This window comes from Coffea eugenioides, chromosome 9 (genome assembly GCF_003713205.1).
Source record: "Coffea eugenioides isolate CCC68of chromosome 9, Ceug_1.0, whole genome shotgun sequence".
In the NCBI taxonomy this organism is placed as follows: Eukaryota; Viridiplantae; Streptophyta; class Magnoliopsida; order Gentianales; family Rubiaceae; genus Coffea; species Coffea eugenioides.
Genome location: NC_040043.1, coordinates 15,019,241 through 15,044,544, shown reverse-complemented (window position 1 = coordinate 15,044,544; position 25,304 = coordinate 15,019,241). Strand labels below are relative to the sequence as shown.

The 25,304-nt window shown below is 35.1% G+C and overlaps 3 protein-coding genes across 3 annotated transcripts; 2 read left to right on the top strand and 1 right to left on the bottom strand.

Moving 5' to 3' along the window:
• Positions 1–1,430: 1,430 nt before the first annotated feature.
• LOC113783072 (subtilisin-like protease SBT2.2) lies at positions 1,431–10,692 on the top strand. Its single transcript, XM_027329096.1, has 10 exons — positions 1,431–2,127; positions 2,765–2,918; positions 3,127–3,524; positions 4,301–4,396; positions 6,064–6,136; positions 6,517–6,799; positions 8,034–8,359; positions 8,515–8,785; positions 8,926–9,207; positions 10,154–10,692. Exons 1-10 carry the CDS (start codon positions 1,892–1,894, stop codon positions 10,588–10,590), a joined length of 2,556 nt encoding a protein of 851 aa, XP_027184897.1. The 5' UTR covers positions 1,431–1,891; the 3' UTR covers positions 10,591–10,692.
• Positions 10,693–11,962: 1,270 nt separating this feature from the next.
• Positions 11,963–13,407, bottom strand: LOC113782287 (CASP-like protein 1B2). The gene is made up of 3 exons (XM_027328180.1): positions 13,163–13,407; positions 12,423–12,546; positions 11,963–12,205 (listed from the first exon to the last, which is right to left on the bottom strand). The coding sequence occupies exons 1-3, from the start codon at positions 13,405–13,407 to the stop codon at positions 11,963–11,965; spliced, it is 612 nt and encodes a 203-aa protein (XP_027183981.1).
• A 5,626-nt stretch (positions 13,408–19,033) lies between these two features.
• LOC113783448 (berberine bridge enzyme-like 15) lies at positions 19,034–20,945 on the top strand. Its single transcript, XM_027329588.1, has one exon. The coding sequence runs from the start codon at positions 19,046–19,048 to the stop codon at positions 20,693–20,695; it is 1,650 nt and encodes a 549-aa protein (XP_027185389.1). The 5' UTR covers positions 19,034–19,045; the 3' UTR covers positions 20,696–20,945.
• Positions 20,946–25,304: the final 4,359 nt, after the last annotated feature.

Here is a 25,304-nt window from a genome sequence, read left to right as displayed (position 1 = left end):
ATAGATTTATATAATCTATCAATCCTAAGGCCTAACCTATTAAAAATTCCAAATTCTAGCCTCGTATTTGCTAGATTAACTATTGTACTCCCACTATCCTCCCATCAATTCAGTCGATACCTTATTTTCGGGTCACGGTGAATAAAGAATCAAGTACTTCAGAAATGGAACTAAAAATTGAGCCAAAAACTTTAGAGTAAATATTATATATACTGATAGTGTATACACTATCACGATCGAATGCACGATACATTTGTAAAATTTGAATTTCAAATTTAAATTCGAATTATGTGTCATGTATCCAATGGTGAAAGTGTATAAACTGTCAGTGTTTAGAAGATTAATCCAAAATTTTAATGGGATTCAATGTAGAAGTTATTTTGTCTGGTGCGTTGCTAAGATTTTTCTAAAGGGTGATCAGCGGCAATTATAATACACCTAAATTGCATCTAACTCACATTTTTCTATATTTATTGCCCCATGCATTTCTTAATGCAAACCTTAGGTTTGGCGCAAAACTAACGCATGGGATTTTTCTTTTATTTCTTATCCATCAAATATGCGTGGAATTCAACTCACAATTTAATAGTATCTATTACCACATTATAATTTAGGAGAGTTTCACAGTACCTAGTATCTTTTAGTTATTATACCGTTAAATATCAATTCATCGTTGGATGTATAAAAAGGTATATCAACCCTTAAATGAACTTAGAAATTTAAATTATTAAATGATGTGGTAAGAATTCATTGAATTACAATCATGAGTATGATACTTAAAAGCGGTGATAATTGTTCCCTATAATTCAATAGTATTTATTTCCACAAGAAAATTTCCGAGTCTTGTCACTGGATTTCGACAGTGTGCAATCCCATACTATCAACAAACTAATTTAGTATACGAGTTTTGTAGAGTGATTTATATGACTGAAAGAATATACTTAATTACCATAGACTATGCCCAATTCAAAAATTAAAATCATTATTAATCGAAGAGGGCCAATGATGCTTATGAGCAACTTTACAATTACAGCCATATTCAGAGTTGATGGGGACCTTGCACTTCATATGCTTCACATGACAATTTATTGAAACTCAAAGGTTAGGAAAATGTCACAATATCATCATCTATATGTTTCTTATCCCAAAACACAAGTGTTTTCAAGAGTTAATCTTAATCTCTATCTGAAAGTAAAACTACGAAAATGGTCAGAAGTCATAAATCCATTTTCCAATTCGTCATGGGCAAAGCACGGACCACTGCAGAGTGCATATTACAAAAGCAAAAAGACACCACATAAAACTAGCGAACCGAACATTAGTCAGAAATGAATAACAACAAAAGACAACGTTCAATTCTTGATCTAGTCCTACCAGTGCTAGAGTAATTTACTACTCCATTTCTTTATTTTTCACTAATACACTACTATTATTACTTTGTATAAACAAAACGTTCATCTGCACACCACCCAAGAAAGTTACAGATTCCACTCATTCTTTCTTTCTCCAACCTTATTATATACTACAATTAAATTGCCTAAACAAAACAAAGAAAGGAAAAGCCTTAATGCTGCTGCCCACATTTTGCTTTTCCTAACAATGGAGGCTTAATGCCTTAATGGGCTTTAGTGATATGCTAGTTTATCTTTACAGCTAGCCATTTTTGGTTGGAATAAGCAAAAGGGTCTCTTTTGCTTTGTGGGTTCTCCTCCATATTTCCGTTTTTTGTTGCTAGAACTTGTTTTGGTGCACCGGCTGGAAAAAGGCAGCATCAATTGTGGCTTGAGCTTACATTGGAGGCATTAATGGAGGAGTGCCTCTTGATTCGAGTTCCATAGTTTCTTTTCTTGGAACTATTCTAGGTGTATTGGGTTGAAGGTAGCTAGTTATAATGGGGGCTGCTGGACCTGCTGGCGGAGTTAATAAAGTGTTAATCGTAGTAATGGTGTTTTTGGGGATGTTTATTGGGTGCAGTTGGTGTCAGGATAATGGAAATGCAGAGGCTGCGGTGTATATTGTGACTCTCAGACAAGCCCCAGCTACTCGTTCCAATGCAGAAGTCAAAGTAAAAGACCAGCATTTTGGTAGTGCCGGTCCTAGCAGAATGAATAGACTGAACAGAACAAGGTAAGTTTTTTCCAATTCTACAGTGATGTTTATCTTGCACATTAGCCTTTTCCTCAATTCTGCAGTGATGGTTAGGGAACTTAGGAATTTTCTTTTAATTAAAAAGAAAAAGAAAGACAAGAAGCTCATTATATGTGTTGATGGTTTTTGATGGTTTTTGTTAGTATTGTCCTCTGTTCATTTGCTTCATGTTTTCCTCTGGTGAAGTTTCGTTTGGAGAATAATAGGGGAATGTGAGGATAGATATGTATAACTAAGGTCTATTGTGTTTGTTAAAGTTCATTTAGTTCTCTCTTTTGAGTAATTGAGTAACAAAGAAGAGTTCTTTCTTTCTTTAGTTGTTCTCTTTGCCTATTGAGTTTAGATTGTGGATTGTCTGGTATTAATATGTTTGAAAAGCTTGCAGCCGAGAGCTGAGAGTTTGACTTTTGGTATACTCCTTCGCACGCCCCTTCTTGTGTGTGGAATGACTGAAATATACTTTTCCCAAAATCGTTAATTCAATATGTGATCTCTGGTTAATTGTTAAATTTCAAATAATTTTTTAGTTAATCAATTCATGCTTTTATCATGTCTTGAGTAAATAATCAAAAAAATGTTTGGGATGATATTCTTGAATCTTCTCTTTTTGAAGCAGTAATGTTTCAAGAAGTGATAGAGGCTATGGTTCTTATATCTCTCGTGTCCATGATACTCTGCTGAGGAAGGCACTGCATGGGGAAAAGTACCTAAAGCTATACAGCTACCACTATTTGATCAATGGATTTGCTGTGCTCGTCACTCCGCAGCAGGTATCTGTTTTCGTATCGATATTCTTTCACCTAAATGTTACGTGAGTTTCTCGTTGTATTATGGGTATTATTCGTGTATTTGTTATTAATTAGCACTTTTCTTTCTAATAATTGAGCTTGTTGATAAGTTGGTCGTACCAATAGATGCTTTGGTTCTTTATGATTGTTCCCGAGTAGTAATGCTTTTTTGTATTGATCAAATTTAAAGGCTGGGATGCTCTCAGGGAGGCAAGAAGTGTCAAATGTGGTTTTAGATTTCTCGGTGAGAACTGCAACAACTCATACACCACAATTTCTTGGACTACCCCAAGGGGCATGGGCAAAAGAAGGTGGATCTGAAACTGCTGGTGAAGGGATTGTTATTGGATTCATCGACACAGGAATTGATCCAACCCATCCCAGTTTTTCAGATACTACATCTGAAAATTCATATCCAGTACCGCAGCACTTTACTGGCATTTGTGAAGTAACTCCAGATTTTCCATCTGGGTCATGCAACAGAAAACTTGTAGGTGCACGCCATTTTGCTGCTTCTGCCATTACTCGAGGGATATTTAATGCTTCCCAGGATTATGCTTCACCTTTTGATGGTGATGGTCATGGGACGTAAGTGTTTCCTTTCAAATAGACAGTTTCCCGGAAAAGCAGTATGTGATTTTTGTCCTGTTGGTTCTTTGTCAGAGCATAGCATCTAAGTCAATTATGTTTTATGGCACAAAATATGTAGGAGTTGACTGTATTTTCTCAGGGGGAAGTTTTTATACCTTTGTTTACTGTATGCGCTTCACATTCGCTATTTGCATGCAAAATGAACCATGTCAGCTTTTGTTTCAGTTAAATTTTCCTAAAGTTCATGCTAAATAATTAATGTTTTACAGGGATTATTATGCTTGTGTTGTGTCCATTATCAGAATTACAAATATAGACTTATGTCAAGGGGGGTGATAGTCGATGATACCATGGTTTCCAAGCCTCTCCACACTCCACAGTATCCACTGTACCCTACTTTGGCCAGAACAGCTGTTAGAAGTATCTAGTTAATGGACTGACCTTGTTATTATATGAAAGTATAGGAAACAGAAACATAAATAAAGCTTGTCTTTCAGTAGTGGTAGTCTATACTGAGTATGACATGAGAGTGGGCTTGCAGCTACTAGTATAATCATCATATGATCTTTATTCATTAGTTAGGTTGACAGATCCTTCTTCCCTTTTTAAGCATTAAATTTGCATCAACTTGTCAACGCAATACACATCAAGAACAACAAAATCGTAATTTAACGAGAACGTGCACAAGTAGGTAATTTTTGTATTCTTTTGCATGATTACATGAGCATATATAGGTAGAGGTAGTTAATGATTCAAATTTCACAATTACACAGGCACACAGCTTCTGTTGCAGCAGGGAACCACGGGGTTCCTGTGGTAGTAGCTGGTCATCACTTCGGAAATGCCAGTGGAATGGCCCCTCGTGCACAGTAAGCCATCAAATTTACATTTATTGACTATCCTTTTGTATGTGTTTATATGGCAATTAAAATGCTTGCTTGTCATGGTGGATAACTTCTCATTAAGGCACAATCTTATGTGAAGGTGCTTTTATGATAATGGGACCTTATAAATCTGGAGGTTTGATGTCTGTACATCCACTTTTATGTGCAGTTCTATTCTGGTTTTTCTTTGTCCTTTTGGTTGCTGGAAGAATGCAATTTAGGTCATTCATATTTCCTAGGAGAATTTAAGGATAAGTGCAGCAGGAGGTTCAGAAGGATGGTGTTAATAGCTTAAATGCTGTTATCTTGAATGTATTACATTCATATATGTATCCTTTGCCAACTTCTCTTTCTTACATGCTATGTTTCTTGATGCTAGTAGTACATTCAGACTAGAGCCTGTTAGCATTTAAATCTGGAGTTTTATGTGTTAAGGTGATTATAAGCAGTCTACTGAGCTTCAGGATACTAGATCTGAAAAAGAACTCTGAGTGATGGTGTTGTGGTAGTGAATGAACATTTTTGCTTCCTTAAATATAACAGGGGTCTGCATTGTTTTATAGTGAACTGATAACTGGTTGGCTATACTATCTGATAGTAAAAGCAAGAAGCACCTATACCAGAGGACTGTTTGCGAGAAGGCATATACTTGAAGAGCTTTGAGCTCAAATTTGAAGAGAGGCCGACTTCAATATGTTTTCTTGGAAGGAAAAAACACAATTACTAAAAAAAAAAAAGAATTCTGCATGTGCACCCATAGGTTTTCTTTTCTGGAGTTATCGTATATTCCTCTAATACTCCTGGGAAGTGCAAAATTTGATGGATTTAGGAGATACTTGAGGAGGAAGACACTATATGTTTAAACTGAAAACATATACATGATCATCCTGTGTTTATGTTAGGCAGCATTGGGAGTTACTCCATTTGAATTACGTCATGTTGGTCATCCTGAGCAGTAGAAGCGAGAGTTACTAATAAGTTTGTGTCCTTGTAATGGATGGTGAGGCAATTGAGTGTTGATTAGCAAGACTCAGATCCCGTGCTTTTGAACATTCTTTGGACGACAATTTCATTATCTGGTCTGTCTAATGATGATTATCTGCAGTAGAGGATAATAACGAGATCAGTAATGCAGTTGGAGTACATCCTTAGGTTCCTAGTGCTTCTTCTGCTGAAACATAAAGTGTGTAGGCTCAGATGATCTAACCATTCATAGGATGGTCACTAGGGAGGCAGCTGGAAATTCTCATTTTCAAGTTAGAATAAATCCAAGAGATGAACTTAAAATGAACCAGCACATCTGAGCTAGTTCCTGTATCTCAAGTTACGGAACCTATAGAAGCACATACGTTAAATGGGATTGGAAAAGCTACTACGATCTCATTAGGAGTAACTTGTTCCAATGAAGAAGTGTATAGAAGTACCTATCTGACTACTGGCATGAGCAAGCATTTTGGCTTCAGACAACTGTGCTGATGTCATCCATTTTTTGCTTCTCTCTTCCACCTTGAAATTCTTTAAGAACATCAGAAAATTTGTGCACTCTCTGAGACTCTTTTGTCCTCAATTTACTTTAAATACATTTGTTCCAATTACCTTGATAACATTTGCACTTACTTGCTCACTTCTTAATGACATGCCAATATTTCCAGCATTGCTGTTTACAAAGCATTGTACAAAAGTTTTGGAGGTTTTGCTGCTGATGTGGTAGCTGCAATTGACCAGGTATGATTATAAAATAACTAATTTTGAAATATATATTCCTGCTGTTGCTTACAATACCAAACTTAAGGAACTACAGGAGTATCTTATATCTGATGGGCATGCATTCACAGATGACTTAATTAACTTCAAGCATGAAATAACTAAATATTTCTCATTTGATTGCAGGGTACTATGATGCAGGTCATTTTTGTTTTGGGTCCTAGCACGATAGTACTTTTAGGCCAACCGGTTTTCTAAAATGCATGCATATGCATGGCTAAATAAGATCTTTTGCTTCCAAGTAGTTGCACTGCACATTTCATTTAGCATACAGTTATAACCATGTATGATTGCTCAAATTGAACAGTGAATTTACCATACAACTATCATTAAATTTTCAGGCTGCACAAGATGGGGTGGATATAATAAGCTTGTCCATCACTCCAAACAGGCGTCCTCCTGGCATCGCAACATTCTTCAATCCCATAGACATGGCCTTACTATCTGCATTTAAGGCTGGAATTTTTGTTATACAAGCAGCAGGCAATACTGGGCCATCACCTAAAAGCATATCTTCCTTCAGTCCATGGATATTCACTGTTGGTGCTGCTGCCCATGATAGGATATATTCTAACTCTATACTTCTAGGAAACAATGTCACAATATCTGGAGTTGGGCTCGCATGTAAGTTGGCTTTTAGGAGCAGTATGTTCTTCTGTATTTGCATAAGGTGCAACATATAATCAACATTAAGTTACTTTTCTTTAGTTTTGGTTTTTCGAAAAAAAAAGAAAAGAAAAGAACAAAATAATTTGCTTTACTGAGACAGGTTTAATAGATGGTATTACTGTTTATATTGATTTATCTATTTACTTTAGGATTGAAACCTCTATACATTTTTCTTAAGCATAATAGATTCTGCTCCACATAAAAGTCTGATGCAGTGATCTCTAAGTGTCACGAGGTACTCTAGGCATACTGTACACTCAAAATATTATGGTGCATAGTAGATTACCATGGATGGGACTAATCTTCACTTGTCAGCTCAATGCTTGCCCTACCTTTTCGCAGTCTTAACTATGCTGTTGCTTATTGTTAGAACCCTGAGATTGTCTGATGCAATTTACTATTGAGTTTGACTTTTCTGGTTTTTTTTTATTTAATCATTCTTGTGTCAAAACACAAAGGTGGTGAGCAAACAGATACAATAAACCCATACTATATCTGGAATTGGACAAACAAGGTAGAATTCCAGTAATGTGCATTACATTTGATTGGTGAGGGTACAAATTTGGAAGTCAAAGTTGATTGGACAAGTACAGTTTGAAGGCAATAGGGACACATGATCTGCCTTGTCAACCTGATAAGAATATGAGATATGGTTGGGAGGAGTGTTTCTACTGGTTTATGAAGGCATGAATAGATTCATTAAAATCAGCTCTTACAGGAAGTCAAAGTTGATTCGACAGGTACAATTTGAAGATAGGGGTACATGATCTACCTTGTCAACCTGATAAGAAAATGAGATATGGTTGGGAGGAGTGTTTCTACTGATTTATGAAGGCATGCATTGATTCATTAAAATCGGCTCTGCGCTTGTCCATTGGTGTGGGATTTTCTTGTTTTATCCCATTTGAATTTACAATAATCACATCCTAGCCTTTTAATTTTTTAATATGCATGTCTTACGTTCAAACTTGAATGTCATGGGATTTGTTAGATGCAGTCAATACTTTGTCAACCTGTTAATCTCATGGTTCCTATGCAAGTAGAGGCTTAAGTTGCAGAATCCTGTATTCCCCCCCACCCCCCCAACCAAGCCAAACTGTGCTTGCTGCCATCAAATATTTTGTACTGCTTGTCTGTCTAATTATATAATCTTACATTAATGCTGATGATATTTCTTTCCTTTCACCAGCTGGAACAAATAATACGATGTATACGCTTGTTTCTGCACTTGATGCTCTGAGTGATTCAAGTGCTGGGAATGATATGTATGTTGGTGAATGCCAAGATTCAACCAATTTTAATCAGGATCTTGTTCAAGGAAACCTATTAATTTGCAGCTATTCAATTCGGTTTGTGCTTGGCCTGTCAACAATCAAACAGGCTATGGAAACAGCTAAAAATCTTAGTGCAGCTGGCGTTGTGTTTTACATGGATCCTTTTGTCATTGGTTTTCAACTTAACCCTATTCCACTAAGTATGCCTGGGATTATAATTCCAACTCCAGAGGATTCTAAGGTGAGTTCGTGGGTTTACAAGTGCTCATTATTTGTTATTCAGTTCTTTACGGGTGAAATGGGTAGCAAGGCATGTTTCAACTGCTTCTGGTGTGAAGCGATACAGCTGTGTGCTTATGTACATAAAATCTGGCTGATTTAAGGTTTATTTGACAGGTCTTACTGCGGTATTACAATTCTTCTTCGGAGAGAGATGGAACTACAAAGAAGATTGTTAAGTTCGGGGCAGTTGCATGTATTTCAGGTGGAATAAAAGCTAATTTCAGCTACTTAGCCCCAAAGATTATGTTTTACTCTGCTAGAGGACCAGATCCAGAGGACACTTTCCTTGATGATGCTGACATTTTGAAACCAAACCTTGTTGCTCCTGGAAATTTTATATGGGCAGCTTGGAGTTCCCGTGGCACTGACTCAATTGAATTTCAAGGTATACTTTTGCAATCATGAGCCTCCATTATCACATGATCGTGTTCACAATACTTGTCTTTCAATCTAATAAATGTCTTTTCTGATGTCTCATTAATTAAGCAAAACAAAAAGGGGTATCTGATTGTGAAAAACTCGCAGGTGAGAACTTTGCAATGATGTCTGGAACGAGCATGGCTGCTCCTCATATTGCTGGACTTGCAGCCTTGATTAAACAGAAGTATCCTACATTCAGTCCTTCAGCCCTTGGATCTGCACTTTCAACAACAGCTTCTCAACTTGACAAAAATCAGGCACCCATAATGGCACAGCGTGCTTATGCAAATCCAGAACTGAATCAGTCCCCAGCGACACCTTTTGACATGGGAAGTGGTTTTGTAAATGCAACGGCAGCACTAGATCCGGGTCTTATTTTTGATATCAGTAAGTTTTATTGCTCTTACTCTTATATGGATATAAGGTGAGGGTTTCGTAGTGGTGCTGTGCATAATTTATGCAGGAATATGTAGGTCTAAAGGATGGTACACGACTACTATGTGATTCCCATAAGAAGGGACATCATTTAGAATGACAGGCCATATATTAGAAGGAACACCATCTAACATAACTAGAGCTTGATGACAACACAATGCTAGCTTAGAAAGTACATGAAACCAGGCATGGCTGCTGAATGTCTGACATCCAAAAACGAAGCAAGCGCAAAGGACTTCATTTCTCTTTGATACACCTGTAATACCTATGCTGTCTGCCATCCTAGAATTCTAGGTCCCTCTCCCCATAGTAAACTAGGATCTGACGGAATTTTTTTTAATATTACAAAAAACTATTATCAACTGTGGAAGATAAAATCATTTTGAAGCAGGGGAATGTGATGGGGGAATAGGTGGCCTCGGATTAATCTCCCTTTGGCTTTTATTCCAATTACTTGTTGCAGTAAAACACGATCATACTAACAATCCTGGAAACTTAGAAGCACACAAATGAATCTGAAGGTAGTTTTTCATCATCTGAAGCAGGATTGCTGTAAAGGACCAATGGTGTGGAATTATTTTACCCATTTTTGTGTTTAATCTGTTTGCATAAGGATTGCACATTTTCGAGTATCATGAACATCTAAAAAACTGTTTTACTTGCTAGCCTTCGCTGTGAGGGGTAAGGAAAAGGGAAAGGGAGGAAGATGGGAGAAGGGGTTGTTGGGGTGACATCTAACACATTAGGACTTGAATTTCAGTCAAGCGAAAATCATTTTGGTAGGACATCTGCCTTTTTATTTCAAGTAATTCTAGTACCTGCAAAAAGAAACCATCACATCTTTTTACGGCAACTCGTGTTGCTTGTAATCTCACACGTGGCTCTGGTGTTTTTGTAGGTTATGATGAATATGCATCCTTTCTTTGTGGCATAAATGGATCAGCTCCTATATTTCTAAACTACACTGGTCAGAGCTGCGGTGTCTGTGCTATAAATGCAACTGACTTGAACTTGCCTTCCATCACAATGTCTAGACTCAACCAGTCTCAAACAGTCCAAAGACTAGCAACCAATGTCGGTGCAAATGAGACCTACAGTGTTGGTTGGTTTGCTCCTTATGGTGTCACTTTGAAAGTATCACCAACTCACTTCTCACTCGCAAGTGGTGAGAGACAGGTCTTGAATGTATCCTTCACAGCCCAGATAAACAGCACTTCTGCAAGCTTTGGAAGAATAGGAATCTTTGGACATCTGGGTCATGTTATCAACATACCTGTGTCAGTCATTGTTAAGATTTCATACAACACTACAAGTGACACTAATTTCTTGCAGTAGTTTTGTCAAGGTGTCCAAATTATCAATTTTTTGCTCTGTACATCCTTGTGTAGATAATTGATGATAAATAACAGCAATGTGATTCCCTCTTTTTGCCTCTTATCTCACAAAATGCAAATAGTTTATGGATGCAAATTAGTCCAACAATCTTACCTACTCTAAATGTTACTATCTGGATACAATCAAATCTTTGTTCATCCTTAACAACCATTAGCTATTGGTGCTGCGTGCTATTTTTAACTTGGTTTTAACTTTCCAAATCAAATGCAACAAACTTTTAGCTACTGAATCGACACTAGAACACTGGAAGAGGTAGAGTCGTCCAAGAAGATGGAAGACTAGGTTTGCTACGCATTTGAAAACATCTTTTCTGCTACGTTGAACAACATTACATGTTACTCTAGTCTTGATCAAAATTAGCTGGAAGTTAGCTGATCGATAATTCATCTCGTAGAAGTGTTCCGTCACATGGCAAAAGTGTTAGTTGTGAGCTTTGTCCCCATCAAATCAGCATATTTAACAGAAACCTACATTAGCAATGCAGGTTCATGCGTATCCTACCATTGCATCTCCATACTTTAAAGGCGTGAAACGTCGGAGACCCGTTCGACCACGTCTCTGATTGCCCAACTACTGAAGACGTGATATTAAGTACTTTTACCTTGCTTTTCATTCAAATCGATTAAAGTCCTACCTATTTTACCTTTTAAAGTAAAAAGAGTATCATGATATTTTATTAATCCAAATATCTGGTGCAAAGTTTTTTTTTTTTTTTATATTGTTCGTTCAAATCTTAAATCCATTTAAAACTTGCCTTTTTTTTATTTTATTACTTTTTTTTTTCATTTCAGATGAGACTTGTGAGACTTATAAAGGGGATAGAAGAAATTGGAGCACTACAAATTCAATGTAGCTTAGGAGATTGTACTTTTCCATGACAGTTTGTAATAATCCTTAGAGGCATTGGACTTGAATAAAAATCTTCTCTTATGATATGTAATGTTTATTGAATTTAGCCTTGAAAGGCAGTTCCTCTTGCACTTAGTTTATAGTTGCTTCTTAACTTGTCAAATCACTTGAATTACTTTGGTTTAAGATAAATCTCAATGTAAATAACTTCAAAAGCTTCAGCTACATTTTTGGTGATAGAAACATGCATATGTACACATCCATATAACAAGTGTAAAACAACAAAAAACTTTAAAGAACAAACTTTTGCATGTTTTTTCATTGAAAACTCAATTACAATCATTGAACTCAACTAACATACAATCCACACTATGTACAAATGCTCTTCTTTGGCTGTAAAAGAGCAGTAGATCGAGCACACACAAAAACAGGAAGAAGAGTGCATGATATATATGTATATATGTTAAGGAAGTCTAGAGTAGTTCTGACACTTCTGAATCCGAAGTTTGGTGATAGAAATAACATTGACAATGATCATGAGGACTAGCCCTATGGAAGATGCAATCATGGCTCCACCTCCATGCTTACAATAAGTGCTGAACTTGTCACAGATTTTGTTCCATTTTGCATGAGAATTTCCATTTCGAGCAAGCTCACCAATGAAAACTGCTGCACTTGTACCACCAGACACCAGAGCAACGTTCAGCTGGATCGAAAATCACAAGAAAAAAAAGTCATGACATGTACGTTCTTTATGTTGATCTTTTAGAGGGGTATATATATATACTAGTATAGCCAAAAAAGAGGGAAAAAAAGAAAAAAGAAAAAGGTTAATAAAAATTATTGGAAAATTGAGCAGGAGTTTGATGATTTGCCCAATTTAATCAATAATCAAATACAATGGTGAAAGGAGCAAAAATTACCATGTCTAGGATCGGAATCAGCAAATACCGGAGACCCTTGAAATCAAACTTGTGGCCTATGAGCTCCACTATTAGCATTAGCAAGTTATGAATGCTTGCCAAACCATTAGCTATCACAAAGAATCTGCATTACCATTAAAAAAAATGATTCAATTTGATAGCACTGAAAATTTGCTAAATCTTGTGAAAATTCTTTGCCCAGTTGAGAACATTAAATTTTTTTCTTTGGGTTAAACTTATTAAATTCAACTACTGAAGAAAATTCATAAACTTCAGGTGGATCGAGAGGGATTAAGTGTTGCAATGTTATGGTGCCTGTGAACATAGATTTGGTACCAAACGCTGCATGTTTTAGCTAATCTAGTTTTGCCATATCATTTAGCCTATAAACATGTTACTTTAGTTACACTTTTAATAAAGCTTATGGGCCAAAAATTGGAACATAAAATGATTGAATCTTCCAGTTTTTCTCCTAATAAGAATTGCATGCATCATCAAAGCAAATTAAGGTGCTGAACATAAGTTGGTTAGGCCTGTTAAGTGTTTATCAACATGGGAAATAACAATAAACAGAACTAAAATAGGTAAAATCAAGCTAAAGTTAATATTTACTTGATACCAGTACAAATTTAGCTAATCTAGTTTTGCAAACTACATTGCCATCAACAAATAATAAAAAGCAATACATATGGCCTAAAAAAAAGAAAGTTCCATTAATATGACTTATTAAAAGAACTCACATAAATGCTGGGGTGTGCTGAAACTTGGCTGTGACACTGGCCTGAATTGGAGTTCTTCCAATAGTGGCAACAACAACTGTTAAGGTTTGCTTGTTTATGGCCATCACCACTGTGGCTGATACAGTTGCAAAAAAGGCAAACAGCCTCAGCAAAAAGATTAGCCAATCATTTGCCTTATTAGCACTAACTACTGGTGTTTGGCAAGCTCCATTCTCTGCCCCTTCCCCAACTTTCTCATCAGCCATGGCAAACAATCAAGAAAGGAGTAAATATGTGTATAATGATGTTTGATTGTGGAGGACAATGAATTCATCTAAAACCATATAAAGGGAGACACTGGGGAAAAGGGCTTTGTTTAGTCTAATAAGCAAAGAGTTGTGTGTCCATATAGTTCTGGTTAGACTAACTAATTTGGTACTTTTGAGGAAATCTGTGGCAGTTGTTAGGAAGATAGCTGAAACAGAAAGTACCAGGAGGGATGAAGTAGGCTGTAAGTTCAGGCTAATTTAGAAAGGTCAAACAACTTTATGCTAATTTGCAAACAATCCTGCCTAGTTCACCTAAATAAACAGAAGAAAGGGACACATTTTCCCACGACTAAGTTTCATAGCAGCATTAGTGTTTTCGGTGCTCTTATTCTTTCTAATTGTTCTGGTAGAAATCTTTTAGGTTTTTGATTATGCATGATTATACGGTTGTGCATGGGAAATTGGTTAAGTAACAATTTGATTTGATTATGCATGTTTCCCTTTTTTTATTTATTTTAAAAAATTAAACTGTGTATGTGTTTTCACCTTAATTATGTATAGTGGAAGCTCATTCTTATTCATTCTCGTTCTTGACAAAATTGTCCAATTGCCAGATATCGTGAGGGGGCAAAAAATTGTCCTCTTGCAACATTTCGTAAGAAGCCACACTATCTATAAGCTAATGTCTGAAATTGGTTTGATCTTCAGTTCTTCACCTGTCAAATGCACTAGCCCAAGAGGATAAAAAAATGTTTCGATTCAATAGTTTCATGTAGGGAAAAACATTTATTTATGGGACATAAACTATAGATCTAGGATGTCTAAACTTGGAGATACCCAAAAAAAAAAAAGCATAATTATATATTTTTGTAGTTAAATTAAAGTCCTCAAAGCTTCCCAAAGGCTTCCTCCCCTTTCATTACGTACAATTGTCTATTAGAGATATTCTTTGAAAATTCAAGCCACAAATATGAAAGAAGACTTTGATTTGATTAAGTGAGGGGTGGTGGTGATGATACAAATGAAGTAATAAATCACATGTTAATACTTTTCATAGCAAGAATCATTTCTATTGGTTGAAAAAGGAAGGCAAATTGAATGCATCTCCCTTCATTAATATAATGATTTTTCTTTCTTTTCTTCTTTGGAAAGGAAAGGGTTTTCTGATTTGGAAGTCGAATTCCAGATTTAAAATTCTATACTTGTTGGTAGTTTGAAACTTGTAGACTCTTCTCATTGGAGAATATGACAGTTGATCTTGAAGCTTTCATGTTTAATGATTGTTATATTGTTTATGAAAGAGGATTTGGGACCTAGGAGTGCTGACAATTGTCACAAGTTTGCTGATCATGTCACAGAGAAAGTGAGACAGTCAATTATCTTAAAGCTACTTGTGGGTATAGGGAGACAATCTTAGAGATAGATTCCAAAGTGAAATTGTGATGTGATAGCATAGATTTGTTTCATGAACAAAATTCATAGATTCCAAAGTGAAATTGTGATGTGGAAGCGTGAAAATAGAATTTGTTTTACAAACAAAATTTATAGAATAGAATATGGATTTCTATTATCTATTTCTCAGCCATAGAAATCACAAATTCATTTCCTGTACTTTTTAGACAACTGGTTTTTAGGTATAAAACAACTTGTAAAAGAAGAGTTTATTGTCAAAATAACTCTTCTTCCACAACATATACCCAAAGTAACCTATTTTTATAATTTATTACCTTTATAATCCTTCTTTTGCCACTTAGGCAGCATATGTGTCAACATGGAGATAAAAACACATTCCATTTCTTTTTTCCATCTAATATCTTCTCCAATTTTCTTTCTAAATCTTCCCGCATTTTTTTGCTTCATTATCTTTCCCTTGTCAAACATATATTTGAGATATTTTTACTGTAGCACTTTTTTTGATATGATGTATGTGAGATAAAAAGGTGATTGGAAAATGTGTTGATGATACAAACAAGTCAGTGTATGTAAATAAGGTGTAAATAAAGTGAAATAATCTTCAATCCAAACACACTTGTAATTCTAAGAAATCAATATTTATATTAACAGCATCTAAAAAATATGCTTCTCGAGTTGATAATCTCAAGGCAAATGAAAATTATTCTTGTGTCTTTTTAAGGAGTAGGAATGATAACATAAATAAATATGATAGTTTTGAAGTTTTTTAATTGCTTACAATTTTTGTTGAAATTTTTGTTGCAACTTTTGTATTTTTAAAATTTATTTTTTGAAAAATATATATGCAATATGTTTGATACATTTTAAAAAAATTAGAGCCCAATAATAGCAAGGTCAATAATGGTAGAATTTATTTTAAATAATTATAAAGAAATTATAAAAGTTATGCAATCTTCTTGTGCCTCTGTAATAAAAAAAATTTAAATTTTTAGTTCATGTTGGATACCATAAATTAGATTTGAACTTTCTTTTCTTGTTATCGTGCATGGTAATCAGGATAATTAGATGGCAACAATAATATCATTATGGGAATAAATTTTGAAAGTAAATCACATTGGAAATATTTTTTAACAAGGGTGTTATTTTGGCAATAAACTCTGTAAAAGAAAGCAAGACAGACAACAAATTCTGCAACTGCCAAAGACAATAGGGTAGCCATGGCAGCCAAAAGAAAAAATAAAGAATAAAATAAATCATCAGATAGATTTATATATATTCATGTTGTCTACACAAAGATAAATAAGATCTCATAAGTAATGACAGTTTTCATTAATTCTTAACCCTATATATAGAGTTTTTCACCCCAATGGCCACTTTGAAATCTAATTAATAAACCATTTATATATGGTAAAGCTTGGCAAAAATAAGTCAATGGGTATTTTGGCAGTTAATTAAATTTTGAAAATGAATAGGTTGTATCTAATATTGTTTCGTTAGAATGGTTGTTTGGAGTTTACTTAAACAATAGGCACAGTATAAAAATCTACTGCTGGATAAGGTAATTTTGATGATTATGCTTAGGCAGAAAAATTAAAACGACCAAACAAAATAAAGTGAATCACAGAAATATATTACTACTCAGGATTCAATGGATCCATCACTTCAAGAAATTATCTACATGATAAAATATGAATATCGATGAGGTAAATATATATCCAGGTCAAACTACGTACTAAAGAATTAACCACAGCAAAGAAGTGCTAAAATAAATTAATCCCCAAATGGTTTCTGTCAAAAAAATTTTGTAATCAAGTAAATTGTTATCATTTTGATTTGTATTGTTTGTGGTTGTAGTTTTCATGGTTCGTAAGCAAATCAAATTTGTTAGAGATTCTCGACAAGATCAAAATTTCTCTGGCAATAATGGAAATCAACTCTTTCTGGTAGAGAAAAATAAAAAGATTCGTAGTTCGATCAAGAATATTTTAAACAACCTTGTGGAGCAAAAAGAAAATTCCACATTTCTTCCACTAAATAGTTGTTTAGACAAAAAGCAACGAAAATACATAGAATTTACTTTCTTTCTTTGTATTTTACTTATTTGGTGGTTGAACCTACCGCTGACCAAACTGCCTTTACGGCAGAAAAGAATAGGAAAGCCAAACTAAAAGCAGACATAATTGAAGGAACAAAAAAAAAAAAGGCAGACATAAATGGCCAAACTACATTCTTTTTGACATTTTTTGTTTCCTATGATTAGTTTATAATCTTGACATATTAAAGAGAAATAGAAAATTATTTTTGGCGGGGTTTATCTTGGCCTCATATGCAACTGAACCACTTCCTTTCACTTTTAAGATTGTTTGATGAACAAACAAATTCTTCATTGTCTTCTTCTTTTATTTTTATTTTTATTTTTACTTTTTTGATTTGGGAATTTTTATAAATTCTTCGGCAATTTGTTATTGTATTCCAACAACTTTTGATGTTACATTTGACGAGAAATATTTGAAAAAAGAGCTGCACTTAATCTACTGTTGAGGTTTTTTTTTTTTTTTTAAAATTAAAATTCTGCTTGGGTCTTTTCCAATTTGTTGTTCCTTAGTTTGTGAGAAGAAAGACCAAAAAAAAAAAAAAACTGCAAAAAGTGACATGCAAAGTATGAATATTGAACAAGAATAATAATTTGAAAAAGTGATTCGATTTTTTTTTTTCCCTATATATGCTAATCCTACTCCAATTCTTTAGTTGCACAAGTGATCTCTAGATTTGGTGATAATCAAGATTAATGTAGAATTTGATCAAGATCAGGATCGATGTTCAATTTGATCACTTAAACTTTACATCTTAGCTAGGAATTCAAGAATGAAGTAACATGGATCAGCTTAATTATGTGACAATAATATCATTGCAAGACAAGTGAGTTTTAGAAATTTCTTTATATTCTCTCAAAAATACTGAACTTTCACTCATACTATATATATCTCTAAACTAAAAACTAGACTTGACTCAACGACTTCCCTCCCCCACCAATAAATGGGGAGACAAAAGAGCCTTTTGCATAAATCAAAGGGTGCCCCTCAAGTAAACATTTTTACTACTTTACTAATCTTGCCCCCTCTTTAAGTAATTTTCCACCACTAACTGGAAAGCACCTAAAAAGAACATCCAAATGGGCTTCAGAATTTGTTAGAACCAGGAACAGAAGATGCCCAAAACAATCAAGTATCTTTAATTCTTACAATTTTGCCTATAATTCATCATGCCTATGGATATGTGTAAAACAAAAGAGGTTTCAATGAGTACTCTTTCCTAAAACAAGACTCTTTCTTCACACGGTTATTCCACTTGGGATGCCCGGAAAACGAACCCTCAATTTAGTCATTTTTAAGGCAAGAAAAACCGACTTTCCTACTCTTAAGATATCATACGTGTGCAGCACAGAACTGTCAAAATTTTCCAGTGTTCACAATGCCAAGACTAACAAATACTAGAAGAAAGCTTAGCTTTTTTTTTTTGGTATTCACCCTTCACAGATGATGCATCACCTTTCTATCAACTGACAAATTTACTTTCCTTATTTGACAATTCTACACATTTCGTGTGAAGAGGAGAAGAGAAATAGGCAAACATGCAACTGGCTTGTTTTTTTTTTAAAAAAAAAAAAAAAAAATTTTAGCAGGAGAAGGATGAAACTTAAAAAACGATAAGAGAGCAGGAGATTTGAACGGTAGATCTCTAATTTCTTGGATCTCAACTTTAGTCACTAAATGAAAACCTTCTTGCCTTCTCCTCAAATGATTGTGCTATCTTGTTTTGCCATAATTCGAATTAACAGATATTGGGAAATCATTCATTTGTCTCCTCCTCTTGTCTCATTCTCTTGCAATGTAAAAGTGGAATATGGAATATATATATCTTCTAGCAGAAGTGGCAGTGACAGTTGTAAGGTTAATAGAGGGTGCAGTGCCACTGAGGCAGTGCTTTGTAAAGTAAACGGCTAAAGAATGTGCAATTTTATCCGATAATACCTTGGTTGTGGATGGAACCTGCCGTCCTTTTTGTGGGTTAAACTATTCTTCAAACTTAAATAATTAAGCACCAACTTTCAAGTTGAAGTATTCTTCAAACTTTGCAAACCATCTTCACTCAATCATATATAGGTATATACACATCCTAGGACTTGCTAACTTGAGCAGAAAATAAGGAGTAAATCAACCAAATGCCGTCTTCAATCTCACTCATGTTCCTCCCATTATTACTTTTTCTGTTATCATCAGCTTCATGGGCTGCTGCTTCAGACCATTCAATTGAAGATAAATTCTACCAGTGTGTAAATCTCCATACTGATCTTTCCATACCTTTTCATAGTGCATTTTTCACCCCAGAAAATGCTTCATTTACTTCTGTTCTGCAATCTACTGCGATGAATCTGAGGTGCTTGGGGCCATCTAGGCCTAAACCTGAGCTTATTTTCACACCATTGACAGAATCCCAAGTTCAAGCAGCAGTTATCTGTGCAAAAGAGCTTAATATTCAGCTCAGAGTCCGCAGTGGAGGCCATGATTATGAGGGCATATCGTATACTTCTGCCACACCATTCCCTTTCATAATGATTGACCTTGCCAAACTTCGATTCATCAATGTTAGTATAGAGGAAAACAGCGCCTGGGCCCAAGTAGGAGCTACAATTGGCGAAGTTTATTACAGAATTTCGCAGAAAAGCAGAATTCATGGTTTCCCTGCTGGCCTCTGTACAAGCTTGGGGATTGGTGGGCACATAACAGGAGGGGCATATGGTCCCATGATGCGAAAATACGGGCTTGGAGCTGATAATGTGGTGGATGCTCGAATAGTTGATGCAACAGGGAGGATTCTTGATCGTGCATCAATGGGAGAGGATTTCTTTTGGGCAATTAGGGGAGGCGGCGGAGGGAGCTTTGGAATCCTCCTAGCCTGGAAGCTAAGTTTGGTTCCAGTACCGTTAACTGTCACAGTTTTCACTGTTCCATGGACATTGGAACAAGGAGCAACTAAACTTCTGTACAGGTGGCAACAAGTTGCTGACACTCTTGATGAAGACCTCTTCATCAGAGTTCTCATAAGTGCTGTGAATTCTACTGATCAGAAAGGAAAGAGAACGATACAAACTGCCTATCAGGCCTTATTTCTTGGAAGGGCTAACAGACTCCTGAAAGTAATGAAGAAAGGCTTTCCTGAATTAGGATTAACACAAAAAGATTGCGTTGAAATGAGCTGGATTGAATCAGTTCTTTACATTGCTGGCTACCCGCGAACTTTAAAGCCTGAATTTTTGCTTCAGAGGAAGTCATTCTTCAACAAGACTTATTTCAAAGCTAAGTCAGATTTTGTAAAAGAGCCCATCCCAAAATTTGCGTTGGAAGGAATATGGAAAAGGTTTCTACAAGAAGATTCTCCGTTCACAATTTGGAATGCTTATGGTGGAATGATGGGAAAAATTCCAGAATCTGAAATTCCTTTTCCTCACAGAAAAGGAAGAAAATTCATGATCCAGTGGCTGACGGCATGGCAAAGTGGAGACAAGAAAACTACAGATAAGCACATTGATTGGATCAGAAAATTATATGACTCCGTAGCTCCTTATGTTTCTAAATTCCCCAGAGAAGCTTATGTGAATTACAGGGATCTTGATTTGGGAGTGGATAAGCTTAGCGGAAACGTAAATTATCTGAAAGCATGTTTCTGGGGCTCTAACTACTTCAAAGACAACTTCAAAAGACTCGTGCAGGTGAAGACAAAAGTTGATCCTGATAATTTCTTCAGGCATGAGCAGAGCATTCCAACGCTTCATTCCTTGTCTGAAGAAGATGAGAAGAAGATGATAAACTGAACCATAGCTACATTTGATTACTAGAACAAGAAAGGAGATGACTTTGACAACGAAGATCTGATGAATTTTTACTGTTCTGTTTTCTTGTTTTCCGTTTTTCATCGTTTCTAAATTTCGAGTTCCTGTACACGACTGACACGATGCATTGCATCTTGAGTACTTGTGTATTTTCTCAGTGCATAGGAGGATTGAATGTTTCAGGTGCTTCTATTTGTTAATTTCTGGAGCTAAGTCGCAGTTAATCTTGTTATTCTGATGCATCGCTTCAATGAATTTTTTTTCTCCTCGTTTAATAATAAATACATGTTGACTATCTTGGTACTCTTTATCATGTGAAATCATACAAAGAATTACCAATTGATACCTCTGCTGTCAGCAATAAGTAATTAGAGAGATTCGCAGCATTGTGCTAGGATGGAGACCTATACCTAGGCTTCAGCGAATCTGGATCTATGCTTGGAATTAGGAGTTTCCTGCTGCATTTGATCCCATTCATCTGTAAATAATATAGTTTAGCAACAGAGTTGGATTACCGTTCAATCTGTGATGTAAATTGGTATGGGGAGCCCCCAGTTTTTGTGTAAACTCAACAGCTTATCAATAAAAGTATGAAGCGTACAAGAAAAAAATTGATACCTTAAGTATCAAGAATTTTATATGCAATTTGCCAGAGTTTCAGGAGCACATCACAAAACATTATTCAGCACCTATTGAAAAACAAATTAAAATAAATGCACTAGTTCCTTTTGTTTCTATTAAAAAATTTTAAAGGAAATATATACTTCATTTCAAGGTATTAGGCTCCAGGCTTTTTTTCTAATGACTTACAATTATTGTTGCACATTACTAGGGGTCCTTTGTACCATTATCCAGTGCCAAACCCAGTGTCAATCCCATTTTTCATGTGAGAGTAGAAGAAACTTAAATAAACGGCACATGATAAATTAAATAGTATACTTGGCATAAATATAGAAATAGCACTGCATTGTCACTCGAAAAGTGACACTAAGGATCCCATGTGGTTGCAGATCACCTACTAATTAATAGAAGATCACTAGTAGCAGGATTCTAACTCGATTAGTTAAGTTAGATGAATGAGACTTACCAGTTGAACTAACGCTTGAGTACCATTTCTTTTTATGTGTTATATTCAACATTGCAGGTGGTATAAATAGTTAAGATTTTGAATCATCACAAATCATCAGCTAATAAAGAAAATTTTCAAAACACGATGCTCACTTTGAAATGGATAAAGTTTACAACTATGACTTAGGGTGCGCTTGATAAAACTAAAATCTGAAAACTAATATTTGAAATTTGAAATTTGAAATCTGAAATTTGAAGTCTGAATCCATTAAATTATTGAATTGTTAAATATTAAATCTAATACATTTGAGTATATATCACATTCAGTGATAAGTGAATAGCTTATCACTTAATGTTGAGATCAGTTTTGCCTAGAAAATTCATTGCAACTTAATTAATTCAAATGTTTAATTTTTGGTTATTAAATGGTTTGAATATGTTAACATCTAATTCCATTAAGTTTAAGTGATGAATTGGGTTATCAAACAGGGTCTTAAATTGGGTTAATCTCATAGTTTTTGAGCTTGCAATAAGGTTTTATACCTTGTCAATAAATATCTTTTTTATTCACTCCATATTACACTAGGTGATAAAATAAAATAGTATAGGTTATACCTTCATTGGATTGAAGGATTTGATGAAAGATTTGACATTCAACCAAATTACTCTAGTTTTAAACACTATAATAATTTATGATTTACAAATTTAAATACCTCTTAAATATTCTAAACAATTCAACGAATTTGAGAAGATTTCAAATCCTTCATCAAATCCCTTAATCTAAATGAATAGAACTTGCCACCTCTCTTCTATACATATAATACTAGTTATGCTTCTTCATTTACTAAAATAGCTAAATGACCCTGGTTGGTTCATAAAAAAGAGAAAAAGGACGGAGATCAAGTAGGTGTGTCAAAACTAAACCCTAGATATCTTGCAACATTTCACTCCCTATTAAAGAAAAGCTGAATCTGCCAAAACTAAAAACTGTCTCTTTATTTTTCAAAAATTTTTTGCTCTAGTGGTTAAAGTAAAACCGTTGAGAATCAGCCTGTGAGTATGCCATGTTGATGTTGTCTATATGTGTGTTAAGAAATTTCTAAACATTTGGGCTTTTTGATTTATGCAAGCTGCTGCCTATAATCCTCCACCCAAACTGAGATGAAATACATCTGACAAATCTTAGTTGGGCTGGGCAGCAATCTTAAGAAAGGCTTCTTAAGATGAAAACAAGAGCTCTACTTCAAGTCTCCAATTAGTCATGAATGGTGTTCTACCAAACATTTTGTTTTGTACAGCATATTTGGCGGATGGAAAAATTATCATTTTACTCCTTAAACTTTTTTACTAATGTCAATTTAGTCCTTCAAGTTTTTTAACATGGAATTAGTCCTTAAAATAAAATGCTTATACCAATTAAGCACCTTTACAGTGGTACCACCTAAACATTTTATGTAACAAAATGAGCAAAAAAAATAAAGCATAGTGAGATGCTAGTATTGATTAGCTAAACCAAATTAAATATTAAAAAATTGGTATCTTCCTCCATCGGGAAAGAAATGGAAACAATTTGTCCATATCAAGAGACCAACCAAGAGCCGGAGGCATCGAGTTCGTCGCCAAATTCTCTTTCTCCCAACCCTGCCTTTGGGGTTTGGCAAGAGGAGAGACAAATTCTTCCTCCATCATGTCTCACCACCTCCGTCTTCCATCGAACTCCATAGTAGAGTCTCCACAGTTTCAGCCAGTGCTGCCACCCACTTCGTCTTCATACAAACAAAGATATTGATCTCCAAACATCTACCATGATGAGGCTTTGCAATGGCGGAAGGGAAACCATGGTCTTCACCGCAACTGCTGGAGCAAGAATGTGCCACTAACAAATACCTTGAAGAACTCAAGGCTTGTATTGAATTGGGTTTCAAGTTTGATGCCTATCTGATATTTTTATGAAATATTTTATATGGTAAACAAAAATTACAATGACTCGGTTTCTAAGCCTATAGGTTTAGCATCGCCTTGTCATCCACCGTCTCGGACTGTGATATGCCTTCCCTTTGGCAGTGCGATATGCCTTCCTCTCTTGGCAGCCCTTATGCAATATTTGGTCTAGGTGAAATGTAAAGACAAGATTTGATAATTGACACACTGGTTGCTTGTGCTGTTTAGTCAATTTTGAAGCTAATTGATGGCAATGAATTAGATATACATGATAAGGATGAACAGATTAGCAGATGAAATCCCGTTGTCTTAGGTTTCAATAAAAAAAATACAGTGAAAACGAAGTTATTGATACTTGAAAAAGTAACCAAAATTCCAACAAATTTAGTGAAGTCATTGTAGTTGTCCATTATGTTTCACATTGATTGACATAAATTGTCCAACACAGCCGCCAATTGTGATTATTACTAGTATGATTGCTTGATAATTTGGTTATGTATTATAATGAATGTTATGGGAAAAGATAAAAAGCCATTGCTTTGTTTGATTGAAAAAAATAATCAAGAGCAATAATTAAACGAAATACCTGTAATTAAATTAGCAAAAAAAAAAAAAAGAGATGCCTAGAATTAAATTAGTAGAAAAAAAAAAAGAAGAGAAGGCGCCTCAGGCAGTGGAGAGAATCTAATAGATGAAGAAGAGGAGCAGCAAGTTCTCGTACAAACGGGCAGCGATGATGATAAAGAAAGGATGATTGCAAATCCTGTTTTAGCCGTGATTTGTGGTTTCAATGGTGTTTTAGGGAAATAAAATCAGAAGGAAATGAGCATCGCATGAACTTCTTGAAATACCCCCAACTGGTTGCTCATCCCGCTGGAGAGAAAGATGCTTGAGGCGGAGCCACCATAAAGGCCTTAATTGCTATAAGAATTTTATTTGAAGGACTAATTCCATGTAAAAAAATTTTGAGGGATAAAATTGACATTAGTAAAAAACTTTACGGACTAAAATGATGATTTTCCGTTGGCACAATATTGATGTAAGATTAGATACTAAAACAGGTATCAAAATGATCAAGGATGAACGTAGATGTCCCAAGAAGTGGGTAAGGGGGAAAAAAGAAAGGGAAAAAAAAAAAAAAAACAAAGAGCAGGTTAAAATTAAAAGCAAACATTTGGATAGATCTAGTAATTTAATGGTTCAAAATTTGTCACGCCATCTTATCAATTTAAATATAAAAAATGTTATAAAACTTGAACTACTAGGTCTACCCAAGTTAGACCTAGCCACTATGTCTATGTAGGCCTAGTTTTGCCAAAATTAGAACCATAAATGTTTCGTGAATTTAACGAAGCTGACTTGTTTTGTATAGTGATTGACTTGTTCACCTTGTAGGAGATGATAGGAGGTTATTCTCAATGTATATTGATGGTAAAAGTTCTACCATTCTTTTGTTAATAAAACCTCACCAAAATGATTCGTGTATGGGCAAAGAAAAGTAAAATTAAATTGAGAAGTATCAAAATGCACGTCAAATAGCTGTTTGTGCACCACACGCCATAACAAAATTTGGGTCGAAATT